Below are 26,642 nucleotides of genomic sequence, written 5' to 3'. Positions count from 1 at the left end.
AAAACAAGTTTCTGAGTCATCATTTGTTGATTAGAGTTAAGTACCTAGAACATTTTGACTTGAGCTATTTCTTGAATTCTCATTTTAGAAAAATGAAATTACTATGGAAAAACTACCATGGGAATCTTGAGATATTCACAAGTTCTTATACAAATAACTTCTCTTCATATTTTAATAAAATACACACACTCTCACACACACATACACCAACACACCAACAACACATTCTTCGAGGAAACACATCCCTTTGAATATGCCAGGCCTTTTATAAGCAGGAGTTAAACAACAGTGGAAACAGGGCCAGTTGTGAAGATAAGTGTCTCACTGCCTTTAAAACTGCAACGAAACAAGTCTCAACATTTGCAAAACATTCCTTTATTATTAGAAATAAATTATTTGTATAAAAATGTGCATGCTTCAACCATTGCATTAATTTTTAGCACAACCCAGGGCTTCAATCCAGTCAGCCATTACAAGAAACAGACTCATTGTCTTATACAAGTTGAACAATGTAGGACAGGAATGGGAGTTCTCACAATCACAAAAAATTACTTACAAGAATAACATCAGACATGGTTTATTTCAACAGCATTTTTTTTCACAAGCTAACATTAGTTTTCCTTTTGTGATTTTATTTCAAACTTCTCATGAGTAAGCAATTCTTGAGCTTTACACTCATTGGTTGTATTTTAACAAACAGATTTCTTTCCTCCCCATTACCAATATGTTTGGCTCATGATTAAGTTTTGCTCCTTAAGAGACTGACTATTGATTGATTGTAGTCTACAAAGATTTCCAAGAGTGACTTTTTGGTGGTGTCATGTTCATTGTTAAGATCACATACCACAGCAGTTCAGATTGATTTCATTTGTCTCTTCAGATTGTATGATTGGTGTAGCTTACATATGTTGTCTTGGTAGAGGAAGCTGTTAAGACAAATTAAGAGCATTGTTTGTTTAGTTTTATTTTCAGAATTCAAATTCGCAACAATACTTATTAGACTCATGCTGTTTTTCTTGCTTGTTTTTTCCCTTTATTTTAAACATTATGATATGTAATATATATTGAGCTGTATTCTGAGATTCATGAATGTCATAATGTATGCATTTTGAGCAGTAGCAACAGATTAAAAATAGAAAAGTATTCATGGAAGATCCAAGTGGCCCTTTCTTCCTAAAATTTTTGTATGATTGTCCAAATGTTGCAATATTATTTATATCTCTCCCCAATTTAAAGTGAAATAATACCTGTGTATTTGTAGGTTGGGAAGAAGTGAAGGGATTTAAACAAAGAGACCATTTTCTAAGCTCAGGTGTTACTTTATACAGCTCACCCCAGGTGTTAGTTTTCTCTTTAAGCCGACCTCGAAATATTTGGTAATTTCTTTGTGCATACTTTATATTTACTCATCTCTATACATGTTTGATCTCTCCAGTAGAATGTAAGCTATTTGAAGGCAAACATTGTTCCATTTTTTTGTGTTTGTATCTCTAACACTTATCATAGCACTTCCCATATAGTAGGCACTTAACAAAATAAAATATTTCTGAATTGAATTTACTTTTACTCAGAGATGGCTTTTAAATGTGTTGTACTTCATAAAGTTTTGAACACTTGTGTGGGGATAGGGTATATATTTAAGAACAATTTCATGCAGCCTTCATGCAAAAGCATTAGTTAACACATCTCACATTTGTATGGCATTACACAACTCAACTGTGTTGAATACAACTACTACCTCAATGGAAAATCTAGGCATCTTTGTATGCCTAAATTATGTGACCTAATTTTCAAAGTCTAATCCAGTTACCAAGAGATTGGTTAGCTAATCATGACTGGTGGGGTTTTAAAGAATATTACTCATTGTTCCATTTTCACTTTAATCATATTTAGTCACTAAATATGAATAGATAAGTATATGCATTTCATGGAAATGCTTTGAACTTTCAAGTTATATATTTCTGGTATTCATCAGTAAAAAGACATTACATGGAATTACTATTTTCATATTTTAAATTAAGGAATACTTTTTTTTTTACTCATTAGGGTATAAATGAATTTGTTTAGAAATAGAGATTAGAATAGGAAAATAAAATGTTTAATTACTATAGCCAAGTTCTATTAAGTATGTTATTGCAAGATAAGTAGACAAATATAAACAGCAAGATGTATTATGCCAAATTAATGTTTATGTTTGAATCTCTTTTTAAATTTTTGTGTTTTTATTTGAATTTCCAAGAAATGAAAATCTAAAACCTTCCTTTGGTTTTGTGTGCTTCAAATGAGCAAAACTCTCTTTTGAAATCTAATCTGATTTGTCATTTTTTTCCTCACTGGAATTTAGGAATGAATAATCACAAGAACAAAGAAATGAAAGAAAGGGGAAAAATACTTCTATTATTGGTTTCATCCCCTTAAATTATATTTATACTTTCTAATGAAACATATTCTGGGAGAGTTTAGTTTGAGAACATTAAATAAGGCTAAAGCCTCAAAATATTTCCTTTGAAAGGAATAAGGACACTTTAACCCAAAGAATTTAATGCTCAGGAAAATCAGTGAGTGACCAGGCTAATTAATACTATTTGAAATAACCCCTTTCACAAAGTATAAGATAGCCTAATGTTGTAGTCATTGATAGCATGAGTTTTTAAGATTTGACTGGCAAAAGTATCATCCTCATGCCAAGTGGATGTAGTTTTCCTACTTACTTAGGGTTTACTCATGGATTTTCCAATCACTGTTGAGAATGTTGTAAAAAGTCAATAAATGTGTGTTTTTAATTCAACAGGTATTTATTAAAGGCCTACTATGTACAAGTTACTGTGCTAGGTACCCATGCCACAAATACATAAAACAAACTCTATTTGCAAGGATCTTAAATCTTAGGGGGACACACCATAAGCTCATAGGATCATAGATTTGGAGGTAGAAGCAACCATACAGGCCACCACCTTCAATTCCTTTATTTCATAGATAAGGAAAGTGATTTGTTCAATCCCATACAAGAAATTATAGAGGCAGGTTTGAACACAGATCCTCTGACTCCAGATACAAATACAAAAGTGAACTCAGAGGAATTTTGGTTGATTTCTCTTCTCAACTCCAAACCAGTGCCTACTTCTTACTTTTATTATAACTATCTTATTCTTATACTTTTGAACTTTAATTATAATAACAAAAATATTAATTCTAATTACATTTCTAAAGCATTTTATAAAATGTTTTCACATATAACATCTTTCTAATATATGTGTATTATATATGTATATATGTGTGTATGTATATACATATACATATGTATATATAATGTGTATATGTGTGTATATTAACCCAGTGAGGTTAAAAGGGTAAGAAACAGTATCTCTACAAATGAAGAAAATGAGGCTCCAAGAGGTTAATTAACTAAGTTATATAGTTGGTATCATGGCAGAGACAGGACTCAATGCTGGTCCTCTGACTTCTGCTGTTCTTTCTATTAGATAAAAGCAAAATCATCCTGCAACAGCTAACATGGGATATGATTGCTTCTCCTATATGGGACCTAACTGGCATAGGAACCAATTAAGGAGGAGGTGAGGAGTGGAACAGTGATAAACATTTTAATTTGAACTTCTGTTATGCTATAGTCAGCTATATATTTCAAACATATAGTCCATATATCCGATACAAAAAGGCGAGGGAAATACTATTTCCTAACTCATAGGACATTATTAACACCTATTTATAAGACCTCTAAAATAGAGAAAGAGCTAAGATCAAGTGGGATCACAGTGGAACCAATCTTGGCTATGACAGATATTTTAGCAGTAGTGCCAAGAGTAGCAGTAGAAGCAGCAGCAGCAGCAAGTAGTACCAGCAGGAGGAGGAGGAGGAGGAGGAGGAGGAGGAGGAGGAAAAGGAGTTTTAGTAGGAGTAATAGAAGTAGTGAATAGTAGCACTAAGAAATAGTAGTAATACTAATAGAAGGGGGAAGAAGAGAAAGAGGAGAAGGAGAAGTTAAACTAATAAATGACTTTCTGAAGGTCCACTCACGAGGGACCCATACTGACAGAGGTTAAGTCTAGGTTTTTTTAGACCAGGTTGAAAACGAAAGATCTTTTGCAATAAGCATGAGGGAAATTATCCCTAGATCTAGAGAAGATTGAGTTGGTATAGGGCTACTCTAGAACAGAACCAGAGTTCAGTTTAGCCTAAAGCCCAAAAATCCATTCCATAACTACTGCTGTTAGCCAATAACTTAGAGAAAGCCCAAAGCATGATATACAACTAATTATTAATTTAAGTAAATGAAATTTTATTTGAACTTAACAAATTTTACATTTCATATTTAGAAATCAGGCTCAGCAAAAATTTCTATAGTGCCTTAAGGTTTTCCAATCACTTTACATTTGTTATATTATTTAAATCTTAACAAAAAATCCATATCTGGTAGTTGTTATTGTAATTATTTTACAGAAAATTAAGCCCAAGAGAGTGTAAACGACTTGCCTAGGTTCATACAGCTAAGTGTCTGAGGTGTAATTTGAACACAGGACTTCTTGACTCAAGTCTCACTTCCTAACCACTATGCAACTAGGAAGAATTCCTTGGATCAGACAGGAATACAATTTTTCAAGTTTTTAATTGACATTAGCTAGTGTTTTGAGCTTAAAGTGATGGAGGCATTGAAGTATAATAGAAAGAATGCTAGACTGGAAATCAGGACTTTGATCACAATAGTTAATCACTTGAAGCATCCTTTTCAACACGTGCAAATTGAGAAGACTAAACTACATGATGTCTTAAGCACATTTCCAGGTACACATTTGTTTTATTTCATAGATACATATAAATAAGCTAATTAAAAGGGCTTTTTTTTGTTTTTTGTTTTCTAGTACCAGTGATCTTTAGGGGGAAAAAATCTAAAATTTATTGGGACCTGAATATTTAGTAGAAAAATGCTTATGGGGAAAAGGAAAAATCAATAAATCAAGTGGGCAAAAGATGGTTTGGAAAGTTCTTAGAGCCTGGACTTTTTCAAGGATTATCAAAGCTAACCAAATTATGCAGGACCAACTTTGGGAATGATGAATATTCTATGCCTCTTTGAGCCTTTACTTTGGGAACATTACAGGGAAGAAATGGACCAGATCTATAAGGATGAGCTACCAGAGAGATTTTCAACACTGGAGATGCATATGCTAATAAGAAAATCAGTTTTGTAGTACAGCAAATATGTATTTCCTTGTGTGCACCACACTGTGTTCACAAACTAGAGAGAACAAATCAACTTCCAGCAGCAGCTGTTTTCATGAATTATGCATGAACATAGTTTCAGAAATGCCATACACAGCATTTGTTAATTAGGCATTGTTGATACAATTCTTACACACAGAACTTTGTTTCCACCTCCCCTCTGACCCTGGCTATGAAACCATATTTGACCTTTTCTTGTCGAAGGTAGGACACTGCAAATTCAGCAGCTAATATAGTTTCCTTCTCTGCCTCCAATTGCCTTAAATGTATTATTTGTGCCTTGAGAAGGATTATATCTTTGAGGTCTCTGCCTGGGAATTCTTAAAATGATCTTAAAGTCATTTTTAAAAAGTAAGAGGTGGGGAAAGGAGGGAATGTCAATGTGGTTAACTTGTAGCTATTGGTACTAATATAGAATTATTTAAACTCAGAGAATTAAAAAAGAAAAGAATATAGGAGCTACTAATAGGTAAGAAGTGTCTTTATCCCCCTAATCACAAGAGAGAAAGAAAGAAAGAAAGAAAGAAAGAAAGAAAGAAAGAAAGAAAGAAAGAAAGAAAGAAAGAAAGAAAGAAAGAAAGAAAGAAAGAAAGAAAGAAAGAAAGAAAGAGTAGGAAGGAAGGAAGGAAGAAAGAGTAGGAAGGAAGGAAGGAAGAAAGAGTAGGTAGGTAGGAAGGAAGGAAGGAAGGAAGGAAGGAAGGAAGGAAGGAAGGAAGGAAGGAAGGAAGGAAAAAAGCTCTCTCCCTTTCTTTGAGCAAAGTTGAATGGAAATATATCACATAGTGAACTGGCAAAAGCCAGAAAGCTAAAGGGAGTTCAATACAGAGCCAAGGATAATTCACAAACTGGATTATTAAGACTTGACTGTGAGAGTCTGGGGATATGTGGAAAATTATTTCCTTCACTTTATCACAACAGGGAGCAGCATACATTGGAATGACCAAGGTTTTCAAGATAATCAATTCTATTCTCATATCCATAAGACACAGTACTGGTAAAAAAAAAAAAAAAAGCAAAGTGAAGTTCTGGAATATTAATTCCATGGGAATTTCAGAAAGTCTGATGTTTGGGGAAAAGGTTTATGAAGTCAATTAAAAGAGGAAGGGGGGGGAATCTACATAGAGAGCACAGGAAAAAAACACACAAAGATACCTTAATAGGTATATTTTATACTAGCCTCCAAATACAGGCAAAACATAATCAACCTATCTTTATATAGAAGGAAAGGCCTCTTTTCTAGATAAAAGAGGGTGCCTGCCTAAAATATTTAAGGGTTCAAATATTGCACTATGCTATCTTTTCCCCATTTTAAATAGAAATTACCTGGAGTTCTTATATAGAAGCCATCTATTCTACTGGAAGGTAAATAAACTTTTTAATCACTAATGTGTTACTTGGAGATGCCCCAGACAGTATTTTTTTTTATCTTGGCACATGTTTTCTATCTTGATTCACCTTCCAAAGGTAAGAAACTGATCCTTTCAGAGAGTTACTGGCTTGTCCTTCATTTAAGCCCAGCATTTGCCAGCTCTCCAAGAAAATACAAACACATTTATGCTGCATAATTTCCCTTTGAAATAACCAGAAAATAATAAAAGAATCATGAAACCCATAAGGCTTGTTTTCATCAAGGGGAATTAAGCCTGGATAATAATGGGAATTTTCTACCACAGTGAGACATTTATTCTTTTAACAAATAAATAAGAACTGATATTTCAGTTCCCACTGCATCTCATGGGGGAGTCAGAGAGGGCTGATGCTGACATCCACTAAAAGTTAGTGTGACTCTCATCCTTAAAGCTTTTATTATGAAGTTTTATGAAATGATACTATAAGGAAGACACCATCAGTGACTCCAGTGAGTCATATAGAGAAGCACCAGGAATCAAAAGAAAATAACCTGCCAGATGTGGTTTACTGGCTTCCTACGAGTACTTTTAACTTCACACACTAAAGCTTTCAAGATATAAAACTACCAGGCCAGATTCTTTCCCAAGACATAAGAATGTAGCACCAATAACTCTAATACAAGTGAATGGGCACACAAGAAGCTAGGAACCAAAATGGATGCATTAGTGGTAAATTGTTCACCTCTAATCATGGGACTAATGAACTCTCTTATTGTGGCTGCTTACTACATAAAATCATCTTCCTCCCAACCATTTAACCCTGACCCTTCAACAGTCTCTCATTACTCACAATTTGAAACTAAGAGAATTCTTGGTGAAAATCTGGGTAAAATTCATTTGCTGCCTGGATTTTCTAGGAATATTAATCTACATGTTCTTTCTGGTGGAAAGCAGAAAGAAGCCGGGCCCTCATTCTAAGAGGTCTAATACAATAGGTATCAGAATAGTTATTATAGTTGTAGTTACAAATTAATTATGTTCCTTAGTATAGAAGATCAGACTAAGGAGTTGGTCGTTATCTTTCTGTGTGGATCAAAATAAGACTCAAAGGTGCTTTGCAAATTGTTAATAGGGCTATACAATGAATAATATTTTCCTTATTACCAAGAATCACATGAGTAGATTATGGCAAACAAATATTTGATGACTATGCCAGTTAAAGAAAGTGCATTCATCATTCTTATGTCAAAGAGCCAGAAAAGGATCCAAAGTGATTTAAGGAACTACAGAAATGCAATAGTATTTGCCATAAGAATTGACCTTAATTAAGAGAAATGTGTTTCCCCATCAAGATTGTAAACTACTGAAGGACAAAGACAATAATTGTTACTTCCTTTACATTCGCCCATTGAGTCTAGTATGGCAGAAGTTCCACTCCTTGCCAGAAATGGACATCTTTTATACCCTTGAATACAAATTAATGATCCCACAAGTATAATCTGGAGTTAATTGGAATAGAGTTGTTAAAACATACTCTTAATAGATCCAGGGTTGTTGCTGGTCCTATTTGCTGTTTGAGTAGGTTAGGTTTCAGAGGAAGTAGGTGGGTTGTGGGGAGAACTATACCGGAAAGATTTACCTTTCTGTCTCACAAAGCTTTTGCATGATAGTGATTTAAATGCTGACGTCAATTAATTAATGCCGGAGTAAGTCACTTAATCTAACTTTAGAGTAACAAAAAAGAAAGCCAAAAGCAGGAGACCACTTAGGGCAATATGAATGAACAGTTACATTAAACAGAATTATTGACCAGGAACAATCATTATTCCCCAGTAGTCCTGTTAACAAATACTTTTTTACTACCTACTAAGGTCAATAGAGCTAAATAAATACTGGTTATTTTATTATTTTATCATTTTTTATTATAAGGAGCCATAGGATATTATACAAGTAAAAGCTATAAATAGGGTTATACTCAATTGTGAAATATTCTTTGAAAGATTATAAATGCTTTTTAAAGATTCTAAAATGCTTCCTCTTTCCTCCTTAATCATACATATTTGTTACTAGGGAGTGCTTCCACTAGCAGTTAGGAGAGTCAAGTAGGGGTGATGGTGAATAGCAATAGACATAGGGAGGAAAAAAAGGTTATATTTGATCCATTGAAATTAAACTGAAAATGATTATTAAAACATGTACATGGTAGTAATATGAGTGTTCAATATTAAGTTTACAATAAGACATTTAATTGGTTAGCAAGTATTTTTTTTCTTTATTCAATGGAGCTATATTGATATATCTCAAACTTTACAGTATTTGAATCAGCAAGGGCAGAATATGATATGGTAATTATATGGCAATGGAAGGCATATGCTTCCTGGATTTAGGGGCCTCTGGAGAATACTCTGTAGTCATAAAAGTCATTTGGATTTAGCTGAAAGGTGCCATGGGCTGGTGCAAAGAGCACTATATTAAGGATCAGAAACACAGGTTCTAGTCCTAACTCTACCTTAAATAATCCTGTGTACTTGGATCTGTTACTAAACCACTGTGAACCTTATTTTGCTCTTCTGTTAAGAGGAAGTTGGGCTAAATGCTCTTTAAGTTCCTTTCCAGTTCTTGCCCTCCATCATACTAAACTGTCTTTCAAATGTGGCATATAAATTCTGGCATGCCTCTGCCCCCATGCAGCAAATCCCCCCGTCTGCAAGAAGGAAACAGAATTGCCATGGAACGTACATCTATTAGGAAGTGCTCCCGCTCTTGACCATCTGAAAGTCTACAGATGACTTACTGTTGGTTTCTAGACTTTCACAGAGTTCACTTTTCACCTCGCCATTAGGACGGCCATTTCCCTTTTGGATCAGTTTACTTTGCATGGTGGCAGCTGTCACCACAGCCTTGAAGCTCCGCTTCCGTTTCTGAACGTTCTGCTCAGGGTGAAAAATTATAATATAAACCTTGGGCATGTAGAGCATGCCCAGAGATACCGATGCACTTAAACTCATGGAGACAGTAAGTGTTGTTGTCTGGATGTACATCTAAGGGGAGAAAAAAAACCAACATTACAAGAAATGTTAGCAAGCTTCATTGGCAGACAAGCAAATCACAGCACTGTTTTCTCAAGAGCACACTGCATAGCAACATCCACTAAAAGTGAAGACACTATGCTATACTCCGTTGTTGCATGCACATTAGGAGTCTGCCTCTCTCCAATTGTCCTTAATTACAGTCGAGTACTCCTTTTTTTATTTCCTGTTTCCTGAAAATGTTGGTGAGAAAGGCAGTAATGTTTATTAGACAAAGTTGCTATAAAAACAATTAAACTTCTGTACCTTAATTTCATTTTTGGATAATAAACAAAACACAAAAAAAAAAGAATACAAAAGCACCCTGGCCAACAAACATCTTTGTAAGACAGAGCCTCTCCAGAGAGAAAGAGATGTGAGATCAGAATATTCCCTTCCTTCCCTTCCTCCTTCCTCAGCTCTCTTCTGAACCCAGAACCCAAAATCTCTGAGGTCGAGAGGAAGTTAAATATTTCAGAGAATCAACTCTTGACACCAATGCTCTAATAATGTTAGGTTTCACAGCACTGGATAGTAGATCTGGTGGCAAATCTCAGCTCCACCTTTTACTATGTGTGAGACCTTGAACAAGTCATTTAATCCCTCTAAAGCTTAGTTTCTTTCTCTGTAAGATGAAATGAAGATAGACTAGCTGGCCTCTAAGATACTTTCCATCTTCTAAAGCTATGAACCTATAAACTGACTCAGAGTATAGTTAACTATAGAGAATTCCAAACATAGCAGATACTCCTCAGTCTTTTTGCTGGCTCTTCATTCATGTGACATCTAATAAGTAGATATAAAAGCAGCATCCTGGGTCCTCTTTTCTCTCCATACTATCTCATTTGCTAATCTTGTTAAACTCTATGAGTTCAGCTATAATATATTTGCAAATGAGTCCCAGATATTTATATCCAGTGATAGACAATCTACTGAGCTCCATCCCAACTCCCTACTGGCCCTTTCAATCTCTACATCCCATAAGCTTCTCAAACCCAACATGGTACATAATACAACTCATTACCTTTCCCTACTAAATCTTCCATCTTCAGAACTGTGCTATAACTGTTAGAGTAACTATGTCTTATTACCCATAAGACACTGAGAAAGTCACTCGGGCTCTCTCAGCCTCAGTTTTTTCACTTGTTAATGGACAGAAGGTCCCTTTAATATCTATGTCTATAATTATATGATGTGGGTTTCAATCTCAGCTCTGATAATTATTCCCACCCTTCCACCAAAGCTCCATATATAGCACTGGAAGGTTTGTAAAGTAGTTTTGGATAATGTCATCTCAATGATAGATCCCCAGACTCATCCACACAGAAAAAAAAAATCAAATCAAGGCAAATTAAAAAAAAGTAAAGCCTCTATTATGTACAAAACATGTCATAAGGGCCAAGAATAATAAAAGGAGTCCCTGTCCTCAAGGAGCTTATAGTCTAATAAGGGAGATAAATACACACAGTTCACAGGAAGAAAAGATAGAAGTCATGAGGAATCACAGAAGACATAATCAAGTGAAGGAGAGTGAATATCCCAGGATAAGCAATAGTCAATCATTCAACAAGAGTTACCAATCACTACATACCAGGCATCATACTAAGCAGTAGGAATACAAAGAAAGGGGAAAAAAAGTGATAATAATTAAGTCTCTACCCTAAAAGAGAAGACAGCCTATAAATAAATAAGTACATATAAAATATACCCACACATATACATATATATTAAGATGTATATAAAACTCTCTCTCTCAATATTCATTTGTGGTTTTTATCATGGAAGGCTTCCTGGAGGAGCTGAATTTGGACAATTAAATGTTCGATATCCTTGAGAGGAGAAGGTTATTGTATTAATTATCCTGACCCGAAGCAATAGTTTGCTAAAGGAAATTCTTTTGTGCCCCTTAGGAAAAGCTGGCCTCTATAAATAGGTGAAATAGACAATTACCTACTTTTGCTATTTCTAAAGTACTAGGAAGGTTCTAAAATATATACATTCCACACTTGTTCACTAATGTCTGAAATTTAACCACAAGCACTGTCCTCACTTTAGCTTAATGGTTTGACATATTAAAATAAAAATACATTTGGGAAAGATAATCCTTTTTTTGAGTTTTATTCAGTCTATAACCTAGCTCCAAACTACCCTCCCTCTATCCCCTTATGCACTTCTTACTCTTGATAAATTGAACTTTTTTTAAATTTCCTGAACATGGAACTCAATTTTCTGTTGCCATGTCTTTGTTTTCTATTTGAATATTCTTGACCCTCCCCTCAAACAACAAATCAATTAATAAACATTTTTTAAACACCTGTTCTGCATCAAGGGCTGGAGATGCATGACACAAAAAGCAAATAGCCCTTGACTTTAAGATGCTTACATTTAATCTGTGGGATCAACATGTACAGATATAAATATAAACAAAATTAATACAAAGCAATTGTCAGGGAGGATACTTACAGTGGAGTCGGGGAGGGAGGAATTGGACAAAAAAAACCTTGATATAGAATACGGAGATTGATTTGAATTTTGAAAGAAACAAGGGATTCTAAAAGGCAGAGGTACACTTCTGTATTAATTTTATTTCTATTGTTTCTAATGTGAAGGTTTTCTGTCTTTGATTTGACTATGAAGTCAACCAGTTCAAGGATCATTTTTTTAAACTGTCTACTGGTGCAGAAATGAATAGAGAATTCCAAACATAGCAGATACCCCTCAGTCTTCTTTGCTGGCTCTTCATTCACGTGACATCTAATAAGTAGGTATAAAGACAGTGTCCTGGATCCTCTTTTTTCTCTATTCTATCTCATTTGCTAATCTTGTTAGACCCCATGAGTTCAGCTACAATATATTTGCAAATAAGTCCCAGATATTTATGTCCAGTGATAGACAATCTACTGAACTCCATCACAACTCCCTACTGGCCCTTTCAATCTCTACATCCCATAAGCTTCTCAAACCCAACATGATACATAACAGAACTCATTACCTTTCCCTACTAAACTTCCCCTCTTCAGAACTGCCCTATTACTGTTAGAGACACCAACATCTTACTGGTAACGTTGGCTCTAATTTCAGTGTTATCTTTGACGCTTCTCACTCACCACACATATCCAATCAGTTCTCCAATCTTCTTGTTTCTATGTTTCTAAGATTCCTCAATTACATGCATCTCTTTTTTCTCTAATACCACAGATCAGCCCTTTATCATCTCTTGTGGGAGTACTACAATAGCCTTCAAACTGGTCTTTCTGTTTCAAATGTCTCCCTACTCTAATCCATCAACCACAGAGCAACAGAAATTATTTTCCTAAAGCGAAAACCTTAGGACAAGCTTGTTCCTATTCCTTCCTCTTTTCTTTCCCTCTTTACCACTGTCTCTTTCTTCCCACCATTTCTTTCAATGCTTAGGTCAAATGTGGCTTTTTTCAGGATATATTTCCTGATACCCCCATTGACTAGTGCCTTTCCTTCTGAGATTACTTTCCATATAAATGTATGTATCTCATATGTACCTAGTATTTACCTGTTGTCTCTCCCATTATTCTGTAAGGTCTATGAGAGTAGAGCTTGTTTTTGCCTATCTTTGTATCCCTAGAACTTAGCACTCTGCCTGGCACATATCAGGCACTTAAATGTTTACTAATTGACTGATTGGTAATTGTTTATAGCTGGTTCATTGAGGTTAACAGTCACTCTGATCCCCCAAGGAAAATGTTATGTTTAAAAGAAGCTAAGAGGGCATCAATATATGTGAATTTGTAGTCATTTTCTTCCTAGGCCTATATGAACTATATCCTCCATTTTTAAGTTAAAATATTATTATAAAGGTGCCTGCAAGGCTAGCATTGTTTTAGGACCTCTATCCTAGAAATCTTTAGCAGATAAAAGTAAAGGAGGAAGCCTAGTATGGAATAAATGCCCTGGAATTACAATACCTGGTTTTTTGTCTCTGAAACTTGCGACTTGAGAAACTGCGCAAAATCACTGAATTGATGATGATGATGATGATGATGATGATAACGACAGTGATGAAAATGATGATGCTTTATGATGATAAAAGTAATAGCTTATATACACATATATACATATATATATATATATATATATATCACTTTAATGTTCTCAAAAAAACTATACATATTATCTCCTTTTATCCTCAAAACAACACTGAGAATTAGGTACTATTATTGTACTATTTTAGCAATGGGGAAAATGAGGCAGACAGAGGTTAAGTGATTAGGAGCCCAGGATTACACAGCTAGGAAATATCTGAGATCATGTTTGAACTCAAATCTTCCTGACTCCAAGTTTACTGAGCCACATAGCTATATCTCTCTAGGCCTCAGTGCCTTATGTGGAAAATGAAGGGATGTTTTCTAAATGACCTCTGAGATTCTTTCCATCTTTAAATCTATGCTCCTATTGAAAGCATACTGTTATGGAAAAAGTACCAAGATAAAGATCTTAGAGTTATAGCAGAGCTAAGGACCATAGAATAGGATCTTACTGGGTGTCAAAAAGTCTGGATTTTAGCTCAGGCAGAATTGGACCCTCAGTTAAAAAGAGGACTTTGGAATAAATGAACTCTATGCTCCAATCTAGCTTTCAAACTAACTTCTCTGAATGGAGAAATCAGAAAATGCCCCACAACCTTAGTTTAGGAAACAGTGATCTATGCTTTATTTGAACAGCCTAGCAGTCTTTCTGTTAGAAAAAAAAAAGCATAGATGCAATGTAGTCTCAATTCTGTATTTTAAATGGCAAATTACACTTTGGTGCTACACAGAAAAAATGGTTAATCAATTTATTTCTTTCCACTTTTCAATTTGCATTTTTGTTGTTATATATTCATTCAACCCCTCCAAGAATTATAGCTTCTTTCATAAAGTTACTTAAGAATATTCTCTTCTGGCTTGATATAATTTCTATATAATACAGTCAATATTCTTTCCCTAACTAGAAGATACATTGCTAAGATTCCAGAATGCCAATTTCCCCAGCAAATGTATTACTGCAGTTTATCCTTTCAGCAAACTAGTTCAATTAAAGATTCAATAAACAAGGAAATTAGAGTTTCAACAAAGTAGGTTTAATGTGCATCAGCTCATGCATCATATTCTTAATAAAATATCATACCTTAGAATGAAGAACTTATTTTAAGTGTTAAAGATCTTATTTAAGATGTTACTTATGAGGCATGAAGTAGCTCTTTTAAAATGTTTCTGAATATTCTCACTATGAACTCAATATGAGGAGTCACAGCTTAAACACCAATAGCAACTTTAAATGTTCTAGGGGTTATATCCAAGGATAGAACTCTTGGGAGTATCAAATTACCTAGGAATTCAGCTTTTAATATTAATGAAAAAAGTGATATAAATCATCTTGCTCATGGAAAACAAGCATAATCAACAGTTGAATGGTACATTACAATTCTGTGGAAACTGGAGCCAATGAATTAAGTCTGTTGCCCCTAAGGACCTTCTATTACTTAAGATGAAATAGAGCATTGGTTTATGAGAAATGTAAATCAACATTTACTTACACTCAAACAAGCCCCTAATACATGATATGGGTTTGAAGTATCCATAGGATATTATAACTACCTGATGATCCCAATTGTTTTTTTTTCTTTTGAGTTAAAGATTTTGCTAGCAACATACTTCCCCAGATACATAGAAAAAAAAAATCTTTACCTCTTTCTCATTCTACTGCACAAACCCAGTTTTCTTATAGGTTGAAACTTCTACTCAGTTCAATTATTTTTTTTCCAATTACAAAGGTGTAGACTTTTGCAATGCCAGGTGAAAGTGAAGGCAACTAAATTTGTGTATGGCAGTCATGACTCCTCCATGTCGCCTTTGAAGACTAAACATTTGAGCACATATAAGCACTAAACACACATGCACAGTCATGGAAAGGATAAATAAAGCATGAATTATTTTCCTGAAGTTTAAGAGCACTTTAATATATATATATATATTCTGATATATTTGTCTCAATATTATTGGGCAATTTCTATGCAATCTTATCTATTTTATTTTATGCACTTAAAATTATGATTCTGAGAAGCTTTACCAGGTTGCCAAAAGGGACGATGATACACCAAAAGGTTAAGAAATTCGAAATTAGCTCTAACTCTGGAAAAGACTTCAGAAGTCATCTGGTCTAAACTCTTTATTGAAGCTCAAGGAAGTTAAAGCACTTGTCCAAGGTTTCTGGAGAGATGTTTAATGAGTCTTCTTATTGGTTCCACCTATTATATCATAATAAACCATGAAAGCTGGAGAGAAAGAACCCTCTTTCCCTTATATTCTATCACCAATAGACACTGTGGTCTTGCATAGTCTATACGCACTTATATGTGTTTGCATTATGCATGGTCTCATGCCTCTTGTTCCTGAATGGAAGTGAGGTGCACATCTGCCTAACAATCCATCTGGAATATTCTTGAGTATTCCTCTTCAATCCCATGAAGGGCCACCTATGTATCCTTTTGATTGTATGACCAGGTGCACATTTGAAGTGTATGACTACCATGAGACTAGTCTTCATCAGTGAAGATTAACAGATGGGGAGAATAATATTCTGTCTTTTGTATAAAAACTTAATGTTACTGACTCAGCATTTGTTCATTCATTTAAAAAAAATTATTAATGGCCTATTGAGTGTACAACAATGGTGCTAGCCATCATGAAAACCACAAAGGTAGGAAAGTGATAATCCTCACCATTAAAAGCTTACAATATACTATGGACCTGCAGTAGCAATGGATTTACATTGTTCCATTCACATACTGTCACTTCAATAATTCCTCACGTGTTTCTTGGTATGTGTTTGTCAGAACGCTAATCTATTTGAAAGGTAAAGATAATAGGGCAATAGTGTAAGGAAAAGAACAAAATGTTTCTGGTATCCAGAAGTAGTTTAATGCATATTATTTTACACATTCAAATGGCAAGTTTATCAGTGATTGGTGACACCATAGGTCAAGATTAAAGACTCAAAGTTTGTGCTGACCTATGGTGTTAAATAGACACATAATGTAATAAAACCTCTTTGAATGTGCAAAATAATATCATATAAACCTCTTCTGGAGATTTCAGTGTTCACTGCACTGAATTCCATGAGTTGAGAGTCTATGCACTAATTTAAATTTTATCCATCTCAATGCCAAAGACAAAGTTTGCACAGAACAGGCACTCAGTGAATATGTGTCAAATACTTGTTTGGCCAAGAATAGGTCTGAATGGAGGAGTCTCCAGGGAGGCTTCTACTCTTTTGTAAATGAGCAATAAGAGAATATAATAGCTAAAGTTAATAATTAAACATAAAAAACTTAATAATTAGACTAGTAATATCTTTCCTTTGTTATTAAAAACAGATGAGATATAAATGAGGCAGAAGTAAAATCCATACCAATATCAAATAAAATATGATCATTAATTTTTCAATGATCTCATTGAGCGTATTCATAGAAAGCTGATCAAATATTTATTAAGCAAACAGTGGGCCTGAATTTTCTGCTACAATATTTACAGACGAGTTCAATAGACACTTTTTGTTAGTTGCTTCATTTTGACGTTTATTCTTTACTAGCACCTTCCATCAGCTCTGTCCTGCCTTACAACATTTTTATTCACTAAATCTTCTCTCTGTTACTTTCAGAGTACTGAGTATCCCCTTTATATGGACAACTTATATATAAAGAAAGGGGAAATCATTTGATAGCCTAAAATCTTAATAATATTGTCTTAAAATAAAATGAGTTTTATTATTTTAATATATGGTAAATATTTTAGACCCAAGGTGGGTACTATAACCATCAGTCATCTAATGTTCCCTATTTAATGAATCTGGTGATCCTTATCTTATAAACTTCCAATTTGTGCATTTCTCAAAGATATATATATCCCACGTCACTCAACTTTAGCTTTCCCACTTCTCCCAAGAACATTTCACCCAAGACCTAAGTAAGTTACCTGATATCTAATGGGGTCACTGTGTACAACAATGCCTTTTCCCCACCAACTATTTCTTCTTTAGAGGCATATGGAACACACCACACCTTTTCTCTTATTCAGTTCATTCCAGCTCAATCAATTTGTTTGTTTTCTTTAAATAAGTTTCATTGATTCAATTTGTTTCTACATCACAATAATTTGTGAATATTGCTTCACTACCCCTGTTATATAAGAGAAACTTCCATTGTTACAAATAAAAAATAAATCATTATTGTTTAGTCATGTTCAGTTGTGTCCAATTCTTTGTAATCTCATTTCAGGTTTTCTCAGCAAGGATACTACAATGGTTTGCCATTTCCTTCTTCAGCTCATTTTGCCAATGAGAAATTGAGGTAAACTGGGTTAAATGACTTGCCCAAGGTCACACAGCTAGTAAACATCTGAAGCTATATTTGAACTCTGGAAGAAGAATAGTTCTAACTCTGGGCCCAGAATTCTAATCCAGCTAGCTGCCTTAAAAAGTTAGGCAAAACCAATCTATATGGTAACCCAAACTAATGATCTATATTGTTCCATTTCTTATGGCCTCCATCACATTGTCCTTTTCCCTCTCCAATTTGTGAGCCCCAAACCAACCTTTTTCATGGTTGATAAGGAACAGGAAACTTCAAAATATCAAGGTTGTTAGATATTATTTAGAAGAAGTAACTTCAAAGGATTGGGTGCCTCTTGTAAGACAAAAAAAAAAGTACTTTAAAAAAAGAAACTTAATGACATGTAAAGAACATTGGATTTACATTCAGAGTAACCATATACTCACTAGATATTTGACTGTGGACAACACACTTTACCTCTGTAAACCTCAGTTTCCAAATCTGTAAAATAAGGAGGGGCAGCTGTGTTGGATGGTTAATAAGGTCCCTTCTGGTTCTAAATCTATGACCTTGTGACAGCTTATGTCATAGAGTTTAGTACTTTATACACAATCTTCTGTTCTCTACCTGTTTCACATATTTAAAAAATTTCCACTCACCAAGATAATGAGCTCCTAGAAATCAGGAAACAACTCTTCTGTTTCCTCTAATAAAAAAAAAAAAGCACCATTGCCTCAAATTCTAGTATTCAAAATAAATGAAACTTGATAAAAAATTGTCCCATGTTTCTTTTTTTTTAATTCCTTGAATGAAAAAGTGGAAAAGTACTTATCAAGCCTTTACTACAAGCTAGGCACTTTATACAATACTTGAACTGCAACAGTGTTTTTTTCTAACAAGTTTTCCTTTCAAATGTGTACTGTTTCAGCTGTATGTGTTAAAATAAGACTTTTGTCAGCTGGTCTGAGTACCAGCCCCATTTTTATGGGAAAATGCTCTGTCACTTTCAAACAAGTGACTTACAAAGATATAACTTGCCTATGGGTAGGCTTCTGGCCTCATCCGTCAATGAAATCTCCTTGTAATTGCTAAATCTAATCACCTTTTTTCTCAATCCTTATTCTTCTTGACCTTTTTGCAACCTTTGATAATGTTGATCACCCTCTTCTCCCTGATATTCTCTTCTGTCTAGGTTTCTGTGGCACTATTCAATCATGGTTCTATCTGTCTCATCAATCCTTCCCCTTTTCTTTTGTTACATCTCCATCCAGGTCATAAATCATAATGGTGGGTATCCCTTATGGCTCTCTTCTGGACCTTCTTTTCCCTATACTATTTTGATTGGTGTCTCATCAACGCTCCTCATTGCAGTTATCATCTCTCTGCAGATGATTCTCTAATCTACTGATCGAGCCCTAACTTCTCTTCTAACCCCCAGACTCACATCTCCAAATGCCTAGGGGACATTTCAGACCAGATAGCTCATAAACATTTTAAACTCAATAGGTCCAAAACTGAATTCATTCTTCAAACTTTCCTTCTTTGGAAGTTCCCTATTACTGTTTAGGGTACCACCATCTTCCCAGTCATCCATAACCTAGTTGTCATTCTTGACTCCTTATTCTCTCATACTCCCATAATCCCAATCTGCTGCTGAGTCCTGTAATTTTACTTTCATGACATCTGTTTTATAGACCCTCTTCTCTCAACTAACACTGCCAATTCCCTGGTACAGGACCTCATAACAACACACCTGGATTGTTACAATAGCCTGTTTGGTTGGTCTTCCTGTCTTAAATCTCTCTCCATCAAGTCCATCCTCCACTCAGTGCTCAAATTGATCTTCCTAAAGTACCATGTCACCCAACCTCCCTCTCCGCCTATTTAAAAGTTTTCAGTGGCTCACTATTACTTCTAGGACAAAATATTAAATCATTTTCTGACATTGAAAGCCTCTCAAAACCTTTCCCCTTCCTGCCTTTCCAGTTTTTCTTATTCCTTATACACCCCCTTATACACTGTGATCCAGTGACACTAGTATTCTTGATTTCTTTGCACCAGACATCATATGACTATAACCCTAACCCTGATCCCATCTCCTGATTCTGTAATTTCCCTGGTTGTCTCTCAGGGCTAGAATTTTCTCCCTGCTCATCTCTACCTACTGCCTTCCATGGTTTCTTTCACATTCTGTAAGAAGCATTTCAAGATCTCCCTTAATGCTCATAGCTTCCCCCTCTTGATTTTCTCCAATTTATTCAATATACATCTTGTTTGTAAGTAGTTGTTTTTCATGTTTTCCCCTCAAATAGACTATAAGCTCTTTCTTTTATCCTCAGCACTTAACACTGTGCCTGGCACATAAGTAGGTATGCTTATTAACTGACTGACACTTCTGGATACAACCTGTTTGTAATATGGAAGGCAGTATTCCCTCGATTAAAGTGTGAGGAGTCAATTATGTAAGTCAATTCCTTCATGGCTTCAGCTGTGGGAATGAACACCAGTGATGTCAAGACCACCATAGTTTGAATCTCAAGCATATTTTCATCCCAAGCAAGATATATGAAATACTGGCAAGTAAAATTAAAAAGTTGAAAACACACAACCTCTCTAACTTTCCTGTAGTCTCAATTAAAAAGCACAATTTATTCCTCTTCAGTAGTCTTACTAATCTTTCATAGCAATTTGGCCACACTGGAAAAGTTTGGGTCCTTACGAAATAGAGTTGTATGAAGGAAAAAAAAAACATATTTACATCTTGATGAGGGTAGAGAGAAATACAAGATGAAGTCATGTAATAAAAATACTAACAATTCACAATATTGTCAAAGTATCATAAGCCTAAAAGCCCTTCAACATTTGAGAAATCAAAAAAAGATGAAAAAAATGTTAAATTCTTGGAGACCTTATTTTGAAAAAGGTACTAATTTTACATGAATGCCACTTACCTATGGAAGACTGCAAGATCACAAAATGTGTTTAGAAGCATTCATTCAAGTACACTTATATGAACTGTCTGCATTTTTCTAAAAATCTATAAAATGGGGGTGTTGAATGGGATGGTATCCAATGTCCCTTCCAGTTCTGTAGCCTGTGATTCTACAATCATAAATTACAAATCAATAGAACCTAAATCAAAAAGATTTTCTTGTACTTTCAAAACCATACCTGACTAGCATATTACCTTATGTTTTCCACCACATTAATTTTCTGATCTTCACATATAGAAGGATTAATTACTAACATCATCATTCCAATGTGTACTTTAGATTATGTCTCCTATTTATAGTGCTGGATTTACCCAAGTATTTCTTCTGACCAATAACAATATGGAAAGTCTGGATAGGACCAGTAGTACTCTATGGAAGGAAGAGAAGCTATCTAAACCACACAGGATTTATGGTCACGTAATTTATATCTATTAGCACCAGTTTCCAAAAAACTGAGAAAGAGGTCTTCTACAAGAAAGTATAAGTTACATTTAGGAACTATACAGGAGAAATGTCAAAGGATGTCATTAAGGATACATGTGACCAGAAAGGAGACAAGAGAAAAATGACTAATAGACAGTGTGTGGTAGTCACATTATTTGGGGGAATCTAGAACATTTCTCATATTTTCAGAGGAACCTCTTCCTCTGAAGTATTTACAGGAAGACATAGATAGTGGTGATACAGAATGAGAGTGAATGTGTTAGAATATACTGATGAATGGAGTACTCACACAGTTTATACCACAAACCCACATGAAGTATCCAAGGCCACACTAAAGTTTTAGTCCAGGAATTTACAAATCATTGATCATTTCAGAAACTTTACAGCTATTGTCATACATGAAATCAGTGTGTTCCTGAGCTTTGACTCAGGATGAAGGACTCAGTATGAATATTCCTTTTTAATAACAGTAATAATAACAATAATAATGATGATGATGATGATGATAAAATTCACTGACCCTACAAAACTCCATTCATTCTCCAGAATTTGCCACATGTTTCAGCTGCCTCTTCCCTCTATTCCTGTGGTTCCCTTCTTCTGCTGTTAAGTTCTTCCTAGAACCTCAATTTTAAGGAAGAGCCCAGACCAGACATTCCCTATTCTCTAGATCACCACCATTCTACCATTCCCCTTGAGTAGGTCTTTCTCCACCCTCCCTTCTGCCTTTTCAGCTCTATTATATATGTTGTCTTCCTCCATTAAAATGTAAGCTCATTGAAGATAGGAATTATCTTTTTTTTTTTATTTATATGCCCAGTGTTTAGTACAGTGTTTGGTATATAGTAAACACTTAATAATGCTTGTCAACTGACTTGCAATAGTAGTCTATTAATATTTCTAAATGGAGAAAATGCATGGTGACAAAAAGGATAACTTCAGAAACATTTTTAATATGTATTTTGTTGAGAATAACAATATTTATATATTTTTAAAATAGTAAGACATAGATGAAAAATAAAATTTACTCAATTTATGTGTTATGCTTATAAACATTGTATATGGAATCTTATTGCTCATTTTTCTAAAGAAATATCAAAATGACAATGTTTGATGTCCATATTGATTCATGGACCCTTTGAAATAACACTGAGACCCCCTGGTGTCTTCAGTACACAGACTGAGAATCAATGTCTTCAATAGTTTATCTTGTTGAATGGGTAATTTGGCACTTTCAAAAGAAGTAAAACTGATCTAATGCCAAATGTGAGCCTTTTCTACCTGACCTCCTTCTCAGATAAATATCTGTCTTTGATTCAACAGAGAGAAGACCTAACTTCTGACCTTTCCTTTACCAATCTCTGTCATTTTGACAACTATTGCCATACTACATTCTTAAGCAAGCAAACAAGATTGTCCTTGATTACTGTCTTTCTCCCTTCACTTGAATCTGCAATTCCCAACCCCCATCTAATTTTCCTTTGACATACCTACTACAAGGATCTTTCCTGCCGTGATTTCATCTTTCCCTAACTTTATCACTGAAAACTCACTTTTCCAGCTTCCTTGTGAAGCTGTTTTTTTTTTTTTTGCTGCTTTATTAGGGATCACATTTCCTTTGTTAGAGATCAGATGAGAAAAATATACTTTAAAAATCTTAGATATACATATACAAGTAAACACACAAATGTACTCCTCTATCCCTAACTATAGCATGTCATATCACATATTCCTTATATTAACTAGAAGGAAACATGTCTTCTCTTTCCCCTTTTATACAAATAGAGTACTATGAAAACATAGGAAAAATGTTTTCACTTAGGTGATAAGTAATACTAAATAATCCATGCTCACTCAGACTCATTATAACCAATATCAAAACATTTGTGATATGGATGATAACTGATAAGAACTGTGACAGAGATTGTAACTTACTGTCCTCTACAGAAAGAGTTTTTAACCTGAAGACCACAAACTCTGAATGAATTATTGGATAGGTTTCAGGATCTGTGAATTTGGATGGGAAAAAATGTACCTTTTAGAAATATAATTGGTTTCCTTTGTACTGCTACATACTTTGTTTTATATATTGAAAACAAATTAAAAAGGGGTATATAGGCCTCACCAGACAGCCAAAGGGGTATGTAATACAACAAATTAAGAAACCCTGCCCTAGAGGTATGTAACTTCTAACTTTAGTCTAATTGGTATCATGCAAAGTTGACATTTGAAAAGTACAGCTGCACATTTTGCGCATTTGCAGCTACCAATGGATGAATTTATAACCATCAATATTTTGCTCTTTATCACTCATTTTTCAATTTAACAATACATTTCCCTAAGGTCAACAGGAAATTGTTGATAGAGCTCAGCTTGCTCTAAAGAATGGAACATTATATATTCCAACATATTAATATGTATGTGACCTATTTCTCGTGTCCTTATTTACATACTATTGTAATATGAGTCAAACTCGTGGCTCAGAAATATACCCTTTTGGAAATCTTTTAGTTGCCAAAATCCATGTCTTTCTTTGTCAAATGCTTTTTAATTTTTACTTTGAAAAGCATAGATATTACACGGGAAAAGACCCAGACAATTTTACTCTTCTTCCACAGAAGTTTTGTTCTGGTTCTTGATTGTGGTATGGAGTGATATATCACAATTTGCTCTGTAAATAGAGCACACATTCTATTAGACCCTGCTAAGGTGAAGGAATTAAAGCCAAGTATGGATTTGTCAATAGACTCTGTGGCTACTGTCTGAACACCTACCTAGGTAAGTAAAATTTCTGTCCAAGCCAGAAGGTTGGACAATAGGTGAGGATTTATCTGAGCATGATCACCTATGAAATAGAAAAAAAATAACAACTTTGCCTTCAGTCTTCTACAGTTCCTTTACTCTTCAAGCAGTGAAGTGATTAAAGGTAGGGGGAGAGGGACAGAAGGTACAAAAAATTCCCATACCATTCTGAGACCATTTATTAATATCAATAATAATAATAATAACCCTCTTAACTTATGAGTTTGGTCCAATGAGAAAAATTAAACTACTACTGGTCATTTCTGGTTATAGCTACTACTTTAATTGGATTCCAACAAGGAGGGTGGTTTTTGATAGCATATATAAAGAAATTCTGCCCCCTGAGAGTCATCTTGGACTAAGAGAAATTGCTGCTAATAGAATATCTAGAATAGGATCAAATGATAACTTAATGGACTACATAGCAGGGCATCCAATGCCAGAGGATAGGACAACTTTAATTGATATAACTGTATAGATGAATGACCATCTAGAAGGAAGGAAGAGGTGTGGGTTCAGAATGAGAAAAATCAACCCTACTGGAGGACCCTACACCAGGCAACTATTAGTCTTGGAAATTATAATCCTAATGGGTGGTATTGTTATATTCACCATGATCTGTGTTTCTAATTTATACCCTAATCATCTAACCAGTGGACCCAAATACATTAAGCTGTCAACAAGGATTTATTAAGCACTTAATGTACCAAACACTATTGAAAGTAACTATAAAACAAAGAAAAGCTAATGAACATAGTCCCTTTATTCAAGGGAATAAGCTTGTGAAGAGGATGGGATTTAAGCTGCAGCTTAAAGGAAGCCAGAGAAAAAAGTAAGTGGAGATGAAGAGAGAGAGAGAATTCTAGGCACAACAATGAAAAGGCAGAGAATGTGAGTTGGAGGGTGGTATGTAAGAAACAATTCAACAGCCAGTGTAACTGGATTATACCATACATAGGGAAGTGGGGAGTAGAGTATAAGAAAATTATAAAGGTAGTATGCAGTCATGTTATTAAGGACTTGAAAAGACAATTAGGATATTATATTTGATCCTGCATATAATAAGGAACAACTGGAGCATATTTAAAATTGGAGTAATATGGGCAGATCTACTCTTTAGGACAATCACTTTGTCAGCTGAGTGGATTATAGAAAATGAATTTCCTAAGACTAGGAAAATAGAAGGAAACCATAAATCTACACATCAGAGTATGGCTGTGCAAGGATCACTAAGACAGGTATCTTAGGTGGGAGGTCGTAGGGACTGTGGCTTGGAGTCCAATATCTAACAGTGTGGCACAGGAAGACAGAATATTTTTCATAGTGGGGAAAGAACTTCTAGGCCATATGGAGAAATTATTATTGTGGTTATGCTAAAGAATATGTTTGCCTGGAACTAGTAGTGAAGGAAGAACAAAGGAATAAGGGCCCTGATCAATTCTATGGTCTTGGGACTTAGATGAAGCTTAACAACTAGGTGAGGCTTGCCACTCTCAAAGAAGATTATCCCTGAGCAAGATTTCATAACTCAAAAGAAACTGCAGGGAAGAAGATTATCTATTACAGGAGATTATTCCCCTGACCTGGCCAGTGATCTTTCAGCTTGAGAATGGCCTTCACAGCCTTATCAGGGAACAAACCCTTCATCAATAAAGTTCAAAGATTGACATACCAACTCCAAATCTGGTTCAAAGATGATTCTTCAGTCTCTCCCAAGATTCTGATTTAGCCACTGTACACAGCCTTGAGTCAACATATCCTTCCCCAATGGGAAAACTAACATCCTAAAGACTATAGTATAAGGTTAGTAATTGAATACTACATAGGAATCCATTCAATCATTCCACAAACGCCTTTATTTAGACATACACAACCACTGATTTCGTTAAAGGCAGTGGCCTCTCACCATATCAGTATTACAAGAAAGATGAGATCTTTGTAGGCCCCACTTGGCTTATCACAAGGGTGTACTCATTCACCTTCTCCTAAAGAGGGAAGGGAGAAGGATAACCTTTACAGAGCTTTTGCATGAAGCCTTTCCTGATCCCTCCTCCCACCAACTGCAAGTGTCTCCCCTCTCAAATTGCCATGCATGTAGCTACTTCATATATTCTTGTATTCATTCACTTTGTATTTATGCTAAACTTATCTATACATGTACTTGAATTACAATGCAATGTCACTGAGAATAGAGATTATTTCATTCTTTGTGTTTGTATCTCCAGTGCCTACTACACAGCCTGGCACAGAGTAGATTCCTAGTAAATACTTTTTGATTAAATTACGAAAACAGACTAGTTGATCTGTGATAAAGGAAAGCAAAAGCTATTGCCAAACAGTGCTAATGGTTACGCATCTTTTTCCCTCTTCCAAGATATACAAAGGCTAAGCTGTGAGAACTCTA

The 26,642-nt window shown here is 34.9% G+C and overlaps 1 protein-coding gene across 1 annotated transcript in view; it reads right to left on the bottom strand.

Annotated features, from left to right (window-relative positions):
* Positions 1-328: 328 nt before the first annotated feature.
* Positions 329-26,642, bottom strand: part of GRM8 (glutamate metabotropic receptor 8) — an 886,817-nt gene continuing 860,503 nt past the window's right edge. The window contains 2 exon segments of the mRNA XM_021002389.2: positions 329-926; positions 9,382-9,628. Coding sequence (XP_020858048.2) covers positions 877-926; positions 9,382-9,628 — 297 coding nt within the window. The 3' untranslated portion in view covers positions 329-876.

Source organism: Phascolarctos cinereus, unplaced genomic scaffold (genome assembly GCF_003287225.1).
Source record: "Phascolarctos cinereus isolate Bilbo 61053 unplaced genomic scaffold, phaCin_HiC Scaffold_1;HRSCAF=81, whole genome shotgun sequence".
NCBI lineage: Eukaryota > Metazoa > Chordata > Mammalia > Diprotodontia > Phascolarctidae > Phascolarctos > Phascolarctos cinereus.
Note: the sequence above shows the minus strand (reverse complement) of the source record. Positions and strands in the feature narration are given on the sequence as shown.